The 14,245-nt window shown below is 35.3% G+C and overlaps 1 protein-coding gene across 1 annotated transcript; it reads left to right on the plus strand.

Moving 5' to 3' along the window:
* The first annotated feature begins 12,222 nt into the window (after nt 1–12,222).
* Nucleotides 12,223–13,605, plus strand: LOC119665761. Its single transcript, XM_038075005.1, has one exon. The coding sequence runs from the start codon at nt 12,223–12,225 to the stop codon at nt 13,603–13,605; it is 1,383 nt and encodes a 460-aa protein (XP_037930933.1).
* The last annotated feature ends 640 nt before the right edge of the window (nt 13,606–14,245 follow it).

A 14,245-nucleotide genomic window follows, 5' to 3' on the forward strand; every position in this document is an offset into this window, starting at 1 on the left:
GTTTAGAGTACACCAACGCGACATAAGTAGTTATAGGCATTATCAGTTGTTTGACCAATAAGCCACGCACAACGACTGGGGTATACTTAGTAGATAAATTCAAATATCTGAGATAAATAAACGATTTCCTAACAATCATGTAAATCATGTTCAGATTCATGTAACTTTAAATTCAAATAAAATCCTAGTCATTTAACTGATGTACTATATTTAATAATTGAGTTTCCTATAGCCATCGGAGGTAATTCGTTTATTTTAATTCTAACCTAGTAATCGGCAAAATGACGGTTTTATCTGCGTTTAGAAGCATATTGTTTTCAACTACTCATTATATTCTTAAAAACAATATATTCACTGACACAGTGAAAGCTAAAGCCTTCATTAGCGTCAACAAAATCTATAACTAGGAACACTGAAGAAATGCTACCATTATCATCTACAGAAGAAACAAGGAAGTTATTTAGAGCATTTGGCTCCATATTACATATATTTTTACTTTTTCTTGTAATCCCAAGCATTTTAATATTATTCCAAAGAGTTTTAGTAGATTTAGTACAACCAAGCTTAGATTCGTAGTAATCTGACTTAGCCTTATGAACAGCAGCTACATTTTTAGCAATTCTAAACTTCATCCAGTTAAATTCAGTAGGGTACTTTTTCAAACTGCACATTTTCTATTTCTTAAATTTATAAAATGTTTTATTCTAGCATTAAACCATGGGCAAGAGACATTATTGACAGTTATAGTACGAAAAGGTACATAGCGATGACGAAGGCTAAGCAATTTCTTATTAAATGCATTTAACTGAAATACCAGACCAACATTCATTCCATTCAGTTGAATTAAGTTCAGAAAATAGTCCCACTGAATCAATTAACTTATAATCCCAAAAAGAAAATCTAGTTGAGATAGATTTTTAAATTTTCTCAAAATCTAAAGTAACAAATAGTAGGTCGTGTTCTGAAACAAATGAAATCTGATCAAACAACAAGAATTTACTTATATCAGAAATTGCGATTATGTCCAAAGACTAGACCTAACATTATTGGCAAATCTGGTAGGTATGTTACTATTGACGATACTTAAGCTCGACATGGCAATAAGATCATTTAAACGGGAAACATTACCACAGTTTGAGAGAGGATTATTATTGAAATCACCAGGTACTGCTAGAAAGTCAAATTTAAGCGCAATGGGTTGCAGTGTATCAAAAAAGGGATCGCAACTGAAGCGCTTGTGTGAATTATACACGCACCCCACCAATATTTTCTGAAAACCAACATTGATGCTTATAATAACGAATTCAATGTCGGACTCACCAGACATACATACCAAATTACTTTTTAAATGAGACTTGCAATAAATTGCCACCCCGCCTCCACTCCTTTGCTTCCTATCGCGGCTATAAACTACTAATGTCACTATTAAACCAAGTTTCCGACACACATATGACATCAACATCAGAGTTTTCAAAAACAGTCTTAATGTAGTCAAATTTCAGATCAGTTAGGCTTCTAACATTAAAATTATGGTACATTTTAAGACCGCAATTTTGTTTGCTTAATATATTTATTAAGTCTTTGTGGTTCATCGAAGTTGATAATCAATTCTTTCAGCTTCCAGTTTAAGTTTTCTTTGCAGGGTTTTACATATTAGATCCCTGGAATCGTGGTCTACATCGAGTTCTTGCAAATTAAAATTATTTTTGGCTTTCACACAATTAACACATCTGGTAAAGCTATTTTTACATTCTTTGTTTTTGTGGCCAACTTCACCGCATTTTGCACATAAATGACCACTTTCCTTACAAACAGTCGCTTTATGGTTAAAGCACTGGTAACATCACATTACATTCAAGTTTTCGTACACTATGCATCGTTCTCAGCCGATATTAAGTCTACGAACGCTCATAACTTGATTGAAAGCAGTACCATCTAATTCAACTAACGCATTAAAAATGTTTTTATTTTTGAAGGACTCATATATTTTCAAGACTTTTATATACTTAATCTCCATATTGTTTTGATTTCTTATTGCTTGGCGTTAAATATTATATTATATTGTTATGTATAAATAATTTGTTTGTATTATTATGTATGAATAATTTGTTGTAATAATTTCATTTCAAATATATTTTGTTCTAAAAAATAATTTTGTCAATGCAATTCCCAAAAGCACGTCATACGTTTTGTTTGCTCATGAAAACAAAAGCGTCATATTTCGTCTGCAAGAAAATGCACTCTTGCAGTTTGTAACAAGTTCATTGTTTGGCATGCATGGTCGTTATTTTAGTTAATTTATTTGTTGTAAATTGATTATTAATTTTAAATAAAAGGCACAATTGAATTTTTGACAATTCAATTGATGCGAAGCCACATTCGTTATTGATTCATTGCTTTATTCTATTAGCTTTGTAAATTTAGTTCAAGTGCTAAATTTACGTCACATAAGCGCCTATTCACTGGATTTAAGTGTTCAGTGACTAGGATAATTAGGACAATCGTCGAAATCTCTGGGTTCAAGTACTCAGTGGTTTTCTTGTTTAAATAGAATCAACATAAGTATTGGATTCAAGTGTTCAGTGCTTGCGAATAGTTGATTCCAACGTTGATCACACATTTTGGTGACCCCGACGTGAATGCCCAAAAGGAGACGGGCGAAGAGATTCAACGAATCGTCAGGAACTTCAAAAAAGATTCGGCTGAACGCAAGCAAACATCAGCATACTACAATGAAAGGTTACGTCGGCTTAATGTTGCTTGGACGCAATTTGACCAAATGACACAACGCTCAGAATTCTCATCGATCAACCAACAGATGATGAGTATTTTACATCTTGTTATTATGATAAAATAAAAGAAGTAACAAATGAATATAGTGAAATATTCAAGACAGAAGCTTTTCGAATCAAAGCAACAGGTGAAGCTGCTAGTAACCAAATGGCATCACAGCCGCAACTAGTGGCTACGACAAATGGTTTGATAAGAAAAATATCTGCTCGAATGGCAGCTCTAAAAAGATTAGTAAAGAGCTTGTCAGAGAGCGAAGGCATACAGCCAATTCAATATTACGAAATTAAATCAAACACGATCATGCAACAATGGAACCAACTGGGATGTTTGCATGATGAATTGTGGGAAAACTTGGAAAATCCACTAACGTCAGGAATTGGATCAACTACAAAACAAACAAGCAGCAGTAGCAGAAACAAATATGCGTTCCTCTCTGCCATTGCCAAAGGTAACAATCCCAAGTTTTAATGGGAATTACTTAAAATGGAGGCAATTTTTTGACTTGTTTACACAAATGGTAGACAAACAGCCACTACCAGCTGCTCAAAAAATGTAGTATTTGAAGTCACATGTGACAGGTGAAGCTGAAAAATTAATCAGTCATTTCAGCATAACGGAGGAGAATTATTCTGCAGCCTGGACATTATTACAAGACCGCTATAACAATAAAAGGGTCTTGGCGTCCACCTTAATCGATGAACTTTTAAATCAGCCATCAGGCACATCAACTGTGGCAGCAGTTAAAAATTTACATGACACAAGGAAAAAGTGTCTATTAGCACTGAACAATCTTGGCGTTCAAACGACTTTTTGGGACCCAATTTTGTTACAGGTACTAATTAAAAAACTCGATCGGATGATGCTCATTAGATATGAGCAATCTCTGGCAAAACGAAAAGAGATACAAAACATTCAGGAGTTTTTAGCTTTTTTAGAGCTACAATTTCAACTTATGGAAGTTGTAGAACAAAAAGATAAGGTGACCATAAAAACTAAAGCAGATCGAAATAAATCAGTTTCGTCGGCTGTAACAGTTTCTAAAGGAAACAACAATTGCAAACTGTGCAATGTAGATAGGCACCCACTGTACCATTGCCGTAAATTCCTGCAATTTTCACCATCTCAACAATTGGATTGGGTGAAAAACCAACAGCTCTGTTTCAACTCTTTCAAAAATGATCATGTTTATCAAGAAGTTGTACCAAATATAATAAAAAGCATATCATGTTGCTGCATTTGGAAGTCATCAATCAAACAAAACAAAACAGTCAACCTTCTTCAAGTGGGTACAATACTGCAGTTACCACAACGACAACAATCACATCCATAGGTCATCGTGAATATGTTTTTTTTGCCAACTGCAAGAGCCAAAATAACTGCAGCTAATGGAAATACAAGTGAAGTCCGAGCATTACTAGACTCTGGTTCACAAGTGAACATAGTCTCTGAGCGTCTTGTCAGAAGGCTCAATATATCAAAAACAAATATGTGCATAGAAGGTATAGGAAAGGTGCACAAAAATTCAACGCAGCGAGTTAACATCAAATTGCAATCCCTTAACTCGAGGTTCACTACAGAAGTCGAAGCGTTTGTGCTTCCAAACATAGTTCCACCTCAACCAAGTTCCAGCTACGATATTTCCAAATGGAAGGTCCCGAACAGCATTCAGTTAGTAGATCCAACATTTTTCCAACAAGGGAAAATTGATATTTTATTCGGTGCGGAGTTCTATTTCAGTCTGTTAAAAAAGGGTCACGCTTGCTCCTGGGCTTCCAGTCTTGCAAAATTCTACACTTGGCTGGATTGTCAGTGGAAAGGTTGCATCAAATACAGACACATCAAACGTTTTATGTGCAGTTTTTGGCGGTAGGGTGGAGGCTGTTGATAATAATTCATCGTTAGAAGATGCAATTGAACGATTATGGTGAATGGATGAGGTAACATAAACACAACAGAGAGAACATTATCCAAAAAAGAAAAATTATGTGAATCTCATTTTGTTCAGAACGTCCATACAAATAAAGAAGGACGCTTTGTGGTAAAGTTGCCGTTTCTGGAAAACTCATTGACGTTAGGGGAATCTCAAGAAACAGCTTGGAGAAGGTTCGTCAGTCTTGAACGACGACTAGCAAAAAATGATGTATTGCGGAAACAATATGTGCAGTTTATGGAAGAGTATGAGCGATTGGGTCACATGACTGAAGTAAACCTGGATTCCATGTTGACTCCAAGATATTTCATTTCTCATCATTATGTATTAAAACCAGATAGTACAACTACTAAACTTCGAGTGGTGTTTGACGCATCAGCCAAAACTACATCTGGACACTCGTTGAATGATTTAATGTATAACGGGCCGACAGTTCAAAGTGAACTTTTTTCAATTCTGCTCCGTTTTAGGCGACCACGGTTTGTTTTCACCACAGACATCGAGAAAATGTATCGTCCAGTTTTGATAAATCCTGAAGATCGGCGTCATCAACTTATCATTTGGAGAAGCGGTCCAAATTCTACGATTCTAGCCAAAGCAAAGATATTCATACAACATTTATGGCAGTTGAAATTATCTTGGGATGAACCACTTCCTACAGATCTTCGTACAACATGGTCAACATTTAGAGAAAACTTAAGTACTCTAGAAAACTTTCAAGTGACAAGACATATCTTCAGAGGCAAGGTGCCATCATCAACACAACTACACATTTTTGCTGATGCATCTGAAAAGGCATTTGGTGCTGCAGCATATGTCAGAGCAATTTTAAAGGATGGTAGAATAATAGTGCGATTATTATGTGCAAAGTCAGGAGACTGGTCCTGACTGGTCCTTCAGGAGAAGGACCAGGCAGTATTTTTGTGGACTGATTCAGAAATTATGTTGTCTTGGATCAACTCACAGTCCTCATCATTTCAAACATTTGTAGCTAACAGGGTGGCAAGAATTCAAACTTTAACTCTGTCTGAACAGTGTTGACATGTTAGGTCAAAGGACAACCCACCTGATGTGTTATCAAGAGGACTTTCAGCAAGGGCATTGTCAACATGTGCACTTTGGTTTCAAGGACCGTTCTTTTTGGATGGAAGGCAGGAAGTATGGCCACCAAGGTTTTTATCATCATTACAAGTTCCAGTTGATATGGAGAAGAAAAAGGTTGTAGCTATAGCAACTCAATGCAATGACGCAGATTTCATATACACGATTCAGCACAAGAATTCTTTCAAGACGTTACAAAGGATAGTAGCATATGTTCTTAGATTCATTAACAACACAAGAATGTCAAAGGAGTCACGTGCCACACATATAGTACTTAGTGCCAACGAATTGGATGCAGCATTAATAACTATAATATTTCACATTCAGGGTAATGATTTTCATGAAGAAGTCAAACAACTGAAGAAACAAGGCCATGTTGATAAATCTAGTTCAATCAGTAGTTTATCTCCATTCATTGATAATGCAAATGTTCTTAGAGTAGGAGGACGCTTAGAAGCCTCATCATTACCATACGATTATAAACACCCAATGCTGATTCCATACAATGATCCATTGGCAAAATTATTATTCGTGATGTTCCATGAAGAAAACAAGCACTGTGGCCCGCAGGTACTATTGAGTATAGTACGACAACGTTTTTGGCCAATTAAAGGTAAATCAACAGCCCGAGCAACGGTTCAGCGATGCATTCGATGCAACAAAGGACGTCCGCAACTATGCCAACAAATTATGGGGAATCTACCAGGAATCTGCTGGGGTAGACTATTGCGGACCGTTTTGGATTCACTACAAGGTGAGGGGCAAAAAGCCAACAAAGGCATATATTGCTGTCTTTTGTTGTTTTGCCACAAAGGTGGTACATCTCGAGTTAGTGACCGACTTATCAACAAATGCTTTCATTGGAGCATTAAAACGATTCACAGGTCGACGAGAGCGTTGTTTGAATATTTACAGTGATAATGTGTTATAAATGCTATAAATAATAAGAACAAATAAGTTGATACTGGCAATACTATTCTTTCTCATGCATCTTGTGCATTTTGTTTCTTATACCTTCTTTATTTTTAGTCTTAATAAACGATTCAACTTAACAGGTTATGGGCCTATTGATACGCGGATAAAACAAAAAAAAAAAAATGTTGAATACTTTGGGTATTTACATTGAACGACTACGGGGTCGGGAAAATTTCGATGTCTGGAAAAGACAAATGAAATCGTGTTTAATTATTAAAGGATACTGGAAAGTTGTGGAAAGTGGTGTAACATCAGAAAAAGATGATGATACAAACGATCGTGCATTAGCAGAAATCACACTTATGGTGGACCCAAATAATTACAGCCACATTGCAACGGCAAAAACAGCAAAAGATGCTTGGTTTGCGCTTATGAACGCATATGAGGACAAAGGTTTAACAAGAAAGGTAGAATTATTGAAACAACTTGTAAATACAAAATTAGAAAACTGCAAATCAGTGCAGGAATACCTAAATGAAATAATAATGACGGCTTTGAAAGTAAACAGCGCTGGACTCAATATTGATGATGAGCTCACAGCGTCTTTAATACTTGCAGGTCTGCCTGAAGAGCTTAAACCATTAGTGATGACTGTCGAAAATTGTAAAGACAAATTAACAGTCGATAAAGTCAAAAATTTATTAATGCAAGACTCCAAGTTTGATAATAATGAAACAAATTCGGCTTTGTATAGTGGTAACGTGCATAAGAAAAAATTTGTATATAAAAACACATGTCATAATTGCAAAAAAGAGGGGCATTATGCTAAAAACTGTCCAAATAAAACCACATATTACAGAAAAAATAAGCCGAATAACGGAAGAAAAGAAGACGATAAAATTTTATTTGCAGTAAAAAAGAGACAATATGCAAACGTGCATTAAAGCTGTAAAATTAGAATGCGAAAAAAATCAAGAAAACATTTCGAAGAATTGGTATGTCGATTCTGGCGCGACTAACCACATGACAAACGACGAAAGTTTTTTATTTAATATTCGAAAGATAAATAATCAATCAATAGTTGTTGCAAATAAAAGTGAAATGTCTGTTAAGAGCGTTGGTGATATGAAAATAGTTCTCTTAGGTGAACACAAATTAAATGCAACTCTTAAGAATGTTGAATATGTGCCAAATTTATGTGCGAATTTTTTGTCAGTGCAACAAATGAAAAGACACATGTAAAATTTTTGACAGCAAACGCAATTTAATGTCAACTGCGGTATTAAACAATGGTTTATACAAATTAAAATGCGTGCCATTACGTACGAACAAAAAACATGAACAATGCTAAATCACTGATGGTCAAAAATGATTTTAACGTTTGGCATCGCAGAATGGGACATATTTGCAACCAAAGTTTGGCTGATGTCAAAATGCTTTGTAATAGTGTTAATTTTGATAAATTTACATCCGAGAAATGTGTGGTGTGTGTAGAATCAAAACAAACCAGAAAGTTAAATAAAAATGAAGGTACGCGGGCAACAGAATTATTAGAACTAGTGCACTCCGACGTACTTGGACCCTTACAAACAAAATCATTTTCTGGTGCACAATATTTATTAACATTCATTGATGATTACTCAAGAAAGTTATTTGTATTTCCAATTAAAGAAAAATCCGACGTTTTCAATAAATTTATTGATTTTAAAAATATGGTTGAAAATCAATGTTCTAAAAAGATAAAAACGCTACGCACGGATAACGGACGCGAATATATTAATAGAAATTTCTCGAATTTTTTAAAAAAATGTGGAATAATTCATCAAACAACAGCACCATATATACCAGAACAAAACGGAGTCGCGGAAAGAATGAACCGTACAATTATTGAACGTATACGCTGTATGTTAACGGACAGTGGTTTAAACGAGCAATATTGGGCAGAAGCAGCTATGACTGCCACATATATTATAAATAGAATACCATGTCGAGAAAAACAAAATTGTCCTGAAGAAGTTTGGAGCAATAAAAAACTAACTCTCAAACACTTACGTGTATTTGGATGCCTAGCTATGGTACATATACCTAAAGAAAAGCGCACTAAACTTGACCCAAAATCAATAAAGTGTATTATGGCCGGATACTGTGAAAATAGTAAAGCATATCGATTAATAAACCCACAAAACAAAAAAGTTATTATCAGTAGAGACGTGATTTTTTTTGAAAATGAAAAATATGTAGGAAAAAGTGATTCCCTAGGTATAGTTGTTCCTATTATACAAATTGAAAGTGACAATTCAGGGAAGAATATAGAGGAATGCGAATTGCCACTTAAAAATACTGAAAATGAAACCAAAAGTTCTGATGAACACTACAAAGTAATAGATAATACCTCTCCGGAATGCTCTGAGATTCAAGTAATATCAAACGAAGTGGAAGAAGAATCTGACATACGACGTTCGAAGAGAATAGCAAGCAAAAATTCGCCATATAATTTTTGTGCTTTAGATTATATATCAAACGATCCTTGTTCATTTGAAGAAGCAATGACGTCCAATAACTCTGATAAATGGAAAGCAGCTATGCAGAGTGAAATTGACTCGCTTTTACGGAACAAGACATGGAAACTTACTGAGTTGCCGGCTGGTAAAAAAGCAATCCCATCAAAATGGGTTTTTAAAACTAAATTAGATGCTCAAGGTACTCCGGTTTGCAGAAAAGCCAGACTAGTTGCAAAAGGTTTCGGACAAATAGAAGGCATTGAGTACACAGAAACATTTGCTCCGGTGGTAAGATATGAATCAATAAGGTTTCTATTAGCGCTCGCCGCCAAAAATGATTTGATTATACACCAAATGGATGCTGTTACAGCATATTTGAATGGAATTCTCGATGAAGAAATGTACATGAAACAGCCGAAGGGTTTTAACGATAGCTCAGGCAAGGTATGTAAACTTCTACGTTCAATATATGGTCTCAAGCAATCAGGACGCGTTTGGAACGAAACTCTAAATCGAGAATTAGTTGCAATAGGGTTAAAGAGAAGCGAAGTTGACCAATGCATCTACTATAAAGTATATAGTAAAAGTATAATGTATGTTTCAATTTATGTAGATGATATTCTAATTTTTGCAAACACTCTCAACGAAATTAACATTCTAAAAAGAACTAGCGAGTAAATTTGAAATGAAGGATATGGGCGAGGTTTCATCAATTTTGGGTATGAACATCACGCGTGAGGGTGATTGTATTAGAATCGATCAATCAAATTATATAGAAAATATTCTTAAAAGATTTGGCATGCTAGATTGTAATTCATCAGCAACTCCAGTTGACTACAATCAAAAACTTTGCTCTGATATGTCACCAAAAGACAATGAACAAAAACAACAAATGGATCAGACTCCATACATGCAAGCTGTTGGCTGTTTACTATATGCTGCTCAAATTACAAGACCTGATATAAGTTATGCAGTCAATCTTCTAAGTAGATATAATTCAAATCCAGGAAAGGCTCATTGGGAAGCAGTAAAGCGTGTTATGCGTTATCTTAAGGGAACCACGAAAATTGGACTCGTGTACAAAAAGGAAAAGGATGGTGTAATATTAGGTTACTGCGACGCAGACTGGGCCGGTGATGTAGATGATCGACGCTCAACGACCGGTTACGTTTTCACCTTTCAATCTGGTGCCATATCCTGGGCTACTAAACGTCAAAAGACAGTTGCGTTGTCTTCAACGGAAGCGGAGTATATGTCACTTGTCGCCGCTATACAAGAATCTATTTGGCTTAAACGACTTGAATCTGAACTTGTATTTGGCAATACAAACCACATAGTCATATATTGCGATAATAAAGGCGCAATTCAAGTAGCAACAAACAATTCACACTCAAATCGAACCAAACATGTAGACATAAAGGCAAAGTTTGTTCGTCAGAAGATAGAATCAAAGGAGATTGAAATAAAATATTTGCCAACAAACCAAATGATTGCAGACATATTAACGAAAGCTGTTACGAGACAAACGCTGAATTTTCTGATGAATGGTTTTGGTCTCGAATGAATTTATGGTTTAATAATATTGTAAACAACATGCATGAGCAAGACAGGAATTATTTGTTCAGGAAAGGTGTTATAAATGCTATAAATAATAAGAACAAATAAGTTGATACTGGCAATACTATTCTTTCTCCTGCATCTTGTGCATTTTGTTTCTTATACCTTCTTTATTTTTAGTCTTAATAAACGATTCAACTTAACATAATGCAACAAACTTCGTAGGCGCCAAAAACCAGTTAGCAGAACTAGAGGAAAGCATTTATTCTAATGAAGGGCAAGAAGCAATAATCTCTGCTTGCAGTACTACAGGAATAAACTTTCATTTTATTCCACCAAGGGCTCCACACTTTGGCGGTTTATGGGAAGCATCTGTAAAGTCCGCAAAATATTTGTTACTACGCAGCGTTTCAACAGCATCATTGACATATGAAGAACTCGAAACAGTGGTGGTGGAAATTGAAGCGATATTAAATTCACGACCATTGACTCCAATGTCTAATGATCCAACTGATTTGACAGCATTAACTCCAGGACACTTATTAATTGGAGAAGATCTTACAACTCATGTAGACAGCCGATCAAAACCACGTTATTGTCACGTTGGAACCTAGTTTCCCAGTTAAAACATAATTTCTTGAAACGCTGGTCTAACGAATATTTGATGGAACTGCAACAACGTAACAAATGGAAAACACAATCTGCCAATATACAGTTAGGAGACATGATTATAATCAAAGTAGATAACGTCCCAGTGATGCAGTGGCCCTTGGGACGAATTGTACATGTGTACAAGGGTACAGATGGACGTATCCGAGTAGCTGACGTTGAAACATCGACAGACATTTTTAAACGCCCAATTCATCGAATAGCTGTACTGCCTGTTAATACAGATGATCAACCAACAATGGCAGAAGCTGATCACGAAATACCTCCTGACAACGTAATTATTGGATATAAAAAATAGTCGTATAAAGAGCCCAAGACAAAACGTAGAAAACTGCTGACCAATTTGTACTGTTCTGTATTACTCACACTATTACTAATATTGCCAATAGTAATAGAGTCTCCAATTGATAATAAAAGGTTTGGGTCGAAATTGGGTATTCACTTTGAAAATCTGGGCATAGCTGTCATATCAACCACTGAATGGAATCTATTAGTTTATTACGACTTAAGTCTTTATTGGACATAAGCATCAGCTCTAAACACAGGAATAACGTCGCTACATCAAGCTTGTCAACAAATAAAACCAAACGCATCATGTGCGAGTACAATTAATCACGTATTGAATTCGAACTATAACTCGATGATAAATTACTTCATGACCATCGATCCAGAAGAGGAGCAATTGACCTTGTAGGCAATACTGCAAACTCGCTATTTGGAGTATTGGATTCTGAATACGCCAAAGGAATATCAAATATGATTTCAGAAGTGAAACAAAATGAAATGCAATTATTGACGTTATTTAAGAATCAAACATCAGTTATCGATTCAACAATCAATATAATGAAAAAAGATAAAATCGCAGTTCAAGAAGGTTTTGAGCACATTGACAATGAAATAAAGGCACTGATGAATTCCATAAAAGATACAAATAGAGAGGTTAATCAGGTACGGCTTAATCAAGTTTTCAATGCAGGAGCCATTCAACTAACACTGGTAGTACATAATCTACAGAAGATACAATCTGCCATTATGGATGCTCTAACTGGTACTCATCATGGAAAAGTCAATCCGTTGTTATTGACACTAACACAATTACAAAATGAAGTCAATCAAATCAAATTTCATTTATTACCATCATTAGAATTACCGATGCCAGAAGATGAGCTAATATCCCTTTACAGACTAATAAAGGTTAAAGGTGGAATCACACAGCAGCATGGAATTTTTAGTATAACATTACCCTTGATTGAACATGAACGATTTGAATTGTTTCAACTAATTCCAATCCCGAACTGGTTAAATGACTCCATGGCCGTAATTGACTCATGCAGTTCTATTTTGGCTATTAATACGCATCATGATCAATATTTTCCTCTTATGAAATCCGATTTAAGTCTTTGTGAGACCATAAAGAAAGGGGAATTTCTTTGTACCAACGTCCGCATACGATACAATTTTGGTTCCGAAGAATATGCGTGTGAGATCAACCTATTCAACAACAACACAATAACAAACTGTCGGTTAAAACACACTGTCAACACTCTGACTTGGATTTCGTTAAATCAAAAAAATCAATGGATTTATGCGACATCAACGTCTTCACCAGCAACTGCAGTATGTAATAAGAAAATCATACCACTAAATCTAAAAGGTTCAGGCTTATTGACGATCGTTCCAGACTGCGTGCTTAAATACAACTTCGTTTTCGTGCAAGGACAACAAATAATTGCAAGCACGTCAAGATATTCATACAGTAGTCTTGGTAAAATCTCCGAATTAAGGCTACAATCCTCTATGAAGACATCAGATGCTTACAGCAGCAACAGTACACTGTCAACATTACGCTACAACCAATACGATCAACAGCTGAAAGACCTCACAGTATTACAAAAGGTTTTGCAGTCATACCAGATAAATGATCTTCCAAATCAATTTCAGTCACACAAGTACCACAGCTTCACCACAGCTTATGCAGCACTCGTTATAAGTCTGATATTAATCATTATCATGGTGAAGAAGAAATTGCAGAAAAAACCGGTAAAACCAATTGAAGCTTCATCCGATGAAGAAGCCATCCGTACGACACCTACACCCATGCCACGTCGACAGTCACGAGAATTCGTCGTCGACATATAGTCGGACTGACTACCTGACAGCTAGGGGTTTATATTGTTGAACGGGCGTTCAACGCGGGGAGAAAGTTAAATGTTATATTATATGAACTGTATAAATTTATTTGTTTGTATTACTTTGCTTGTAATAATTGTTTATATTGTATCAAATAATTTGTTTGTCTTAATAATTTGTTTGAAATATATTTTAATGTAAAAAAAATAACTTTGTCAATGCAATACCCAAAACACGTCACACATTTTTGTTTGTACATATAAACAAAAGCGTCAGATTTCGTCTGCAAGAAAATGCACTCTTGCAGTTTGTTACAAGTTCATTATTTGGCATGCATGGTCAAGGTTGTTTTAGTTAATTTATTTGTTGTAATTGATTATTAATTTTTAAATGAAAGGCACAATTTAATTTTTGACAATTCAATTGATGCGAAGCCACATTCGTTATTAATTCATTTCTTTATTCTATTAGCTTTGTAAATTAAGTTCAAGTGCTAAATTTACGTCACATAAGCGCCTATTCACTAGATTTAAGTGTTCAGTGACTAGGATAATTAGGACAATCGTCGAAATCTCTGGGTTCAAGTACTCAGTGGTTTTCTTATTTGATAGAATCAACATAAGTACTGGATTAAAGTGTTCAGTACTTG

This window comes from Teleopsis dalmanni, chromosome 1 (assembly GCF_002237135.1).
Source record: "Teleopsis dalmanni isolate 2A chromosome 1, ASM223713v2, whole genome shotgun sequence".
In the NCBI taxonomy this organism is placed as follows: domain Eukaryota; kingdom Metazoa; phylum Arthropoda; class Insecta; order Diptera; family Diopsidae; genus Teleopsis; species Teleopsis dalmanni.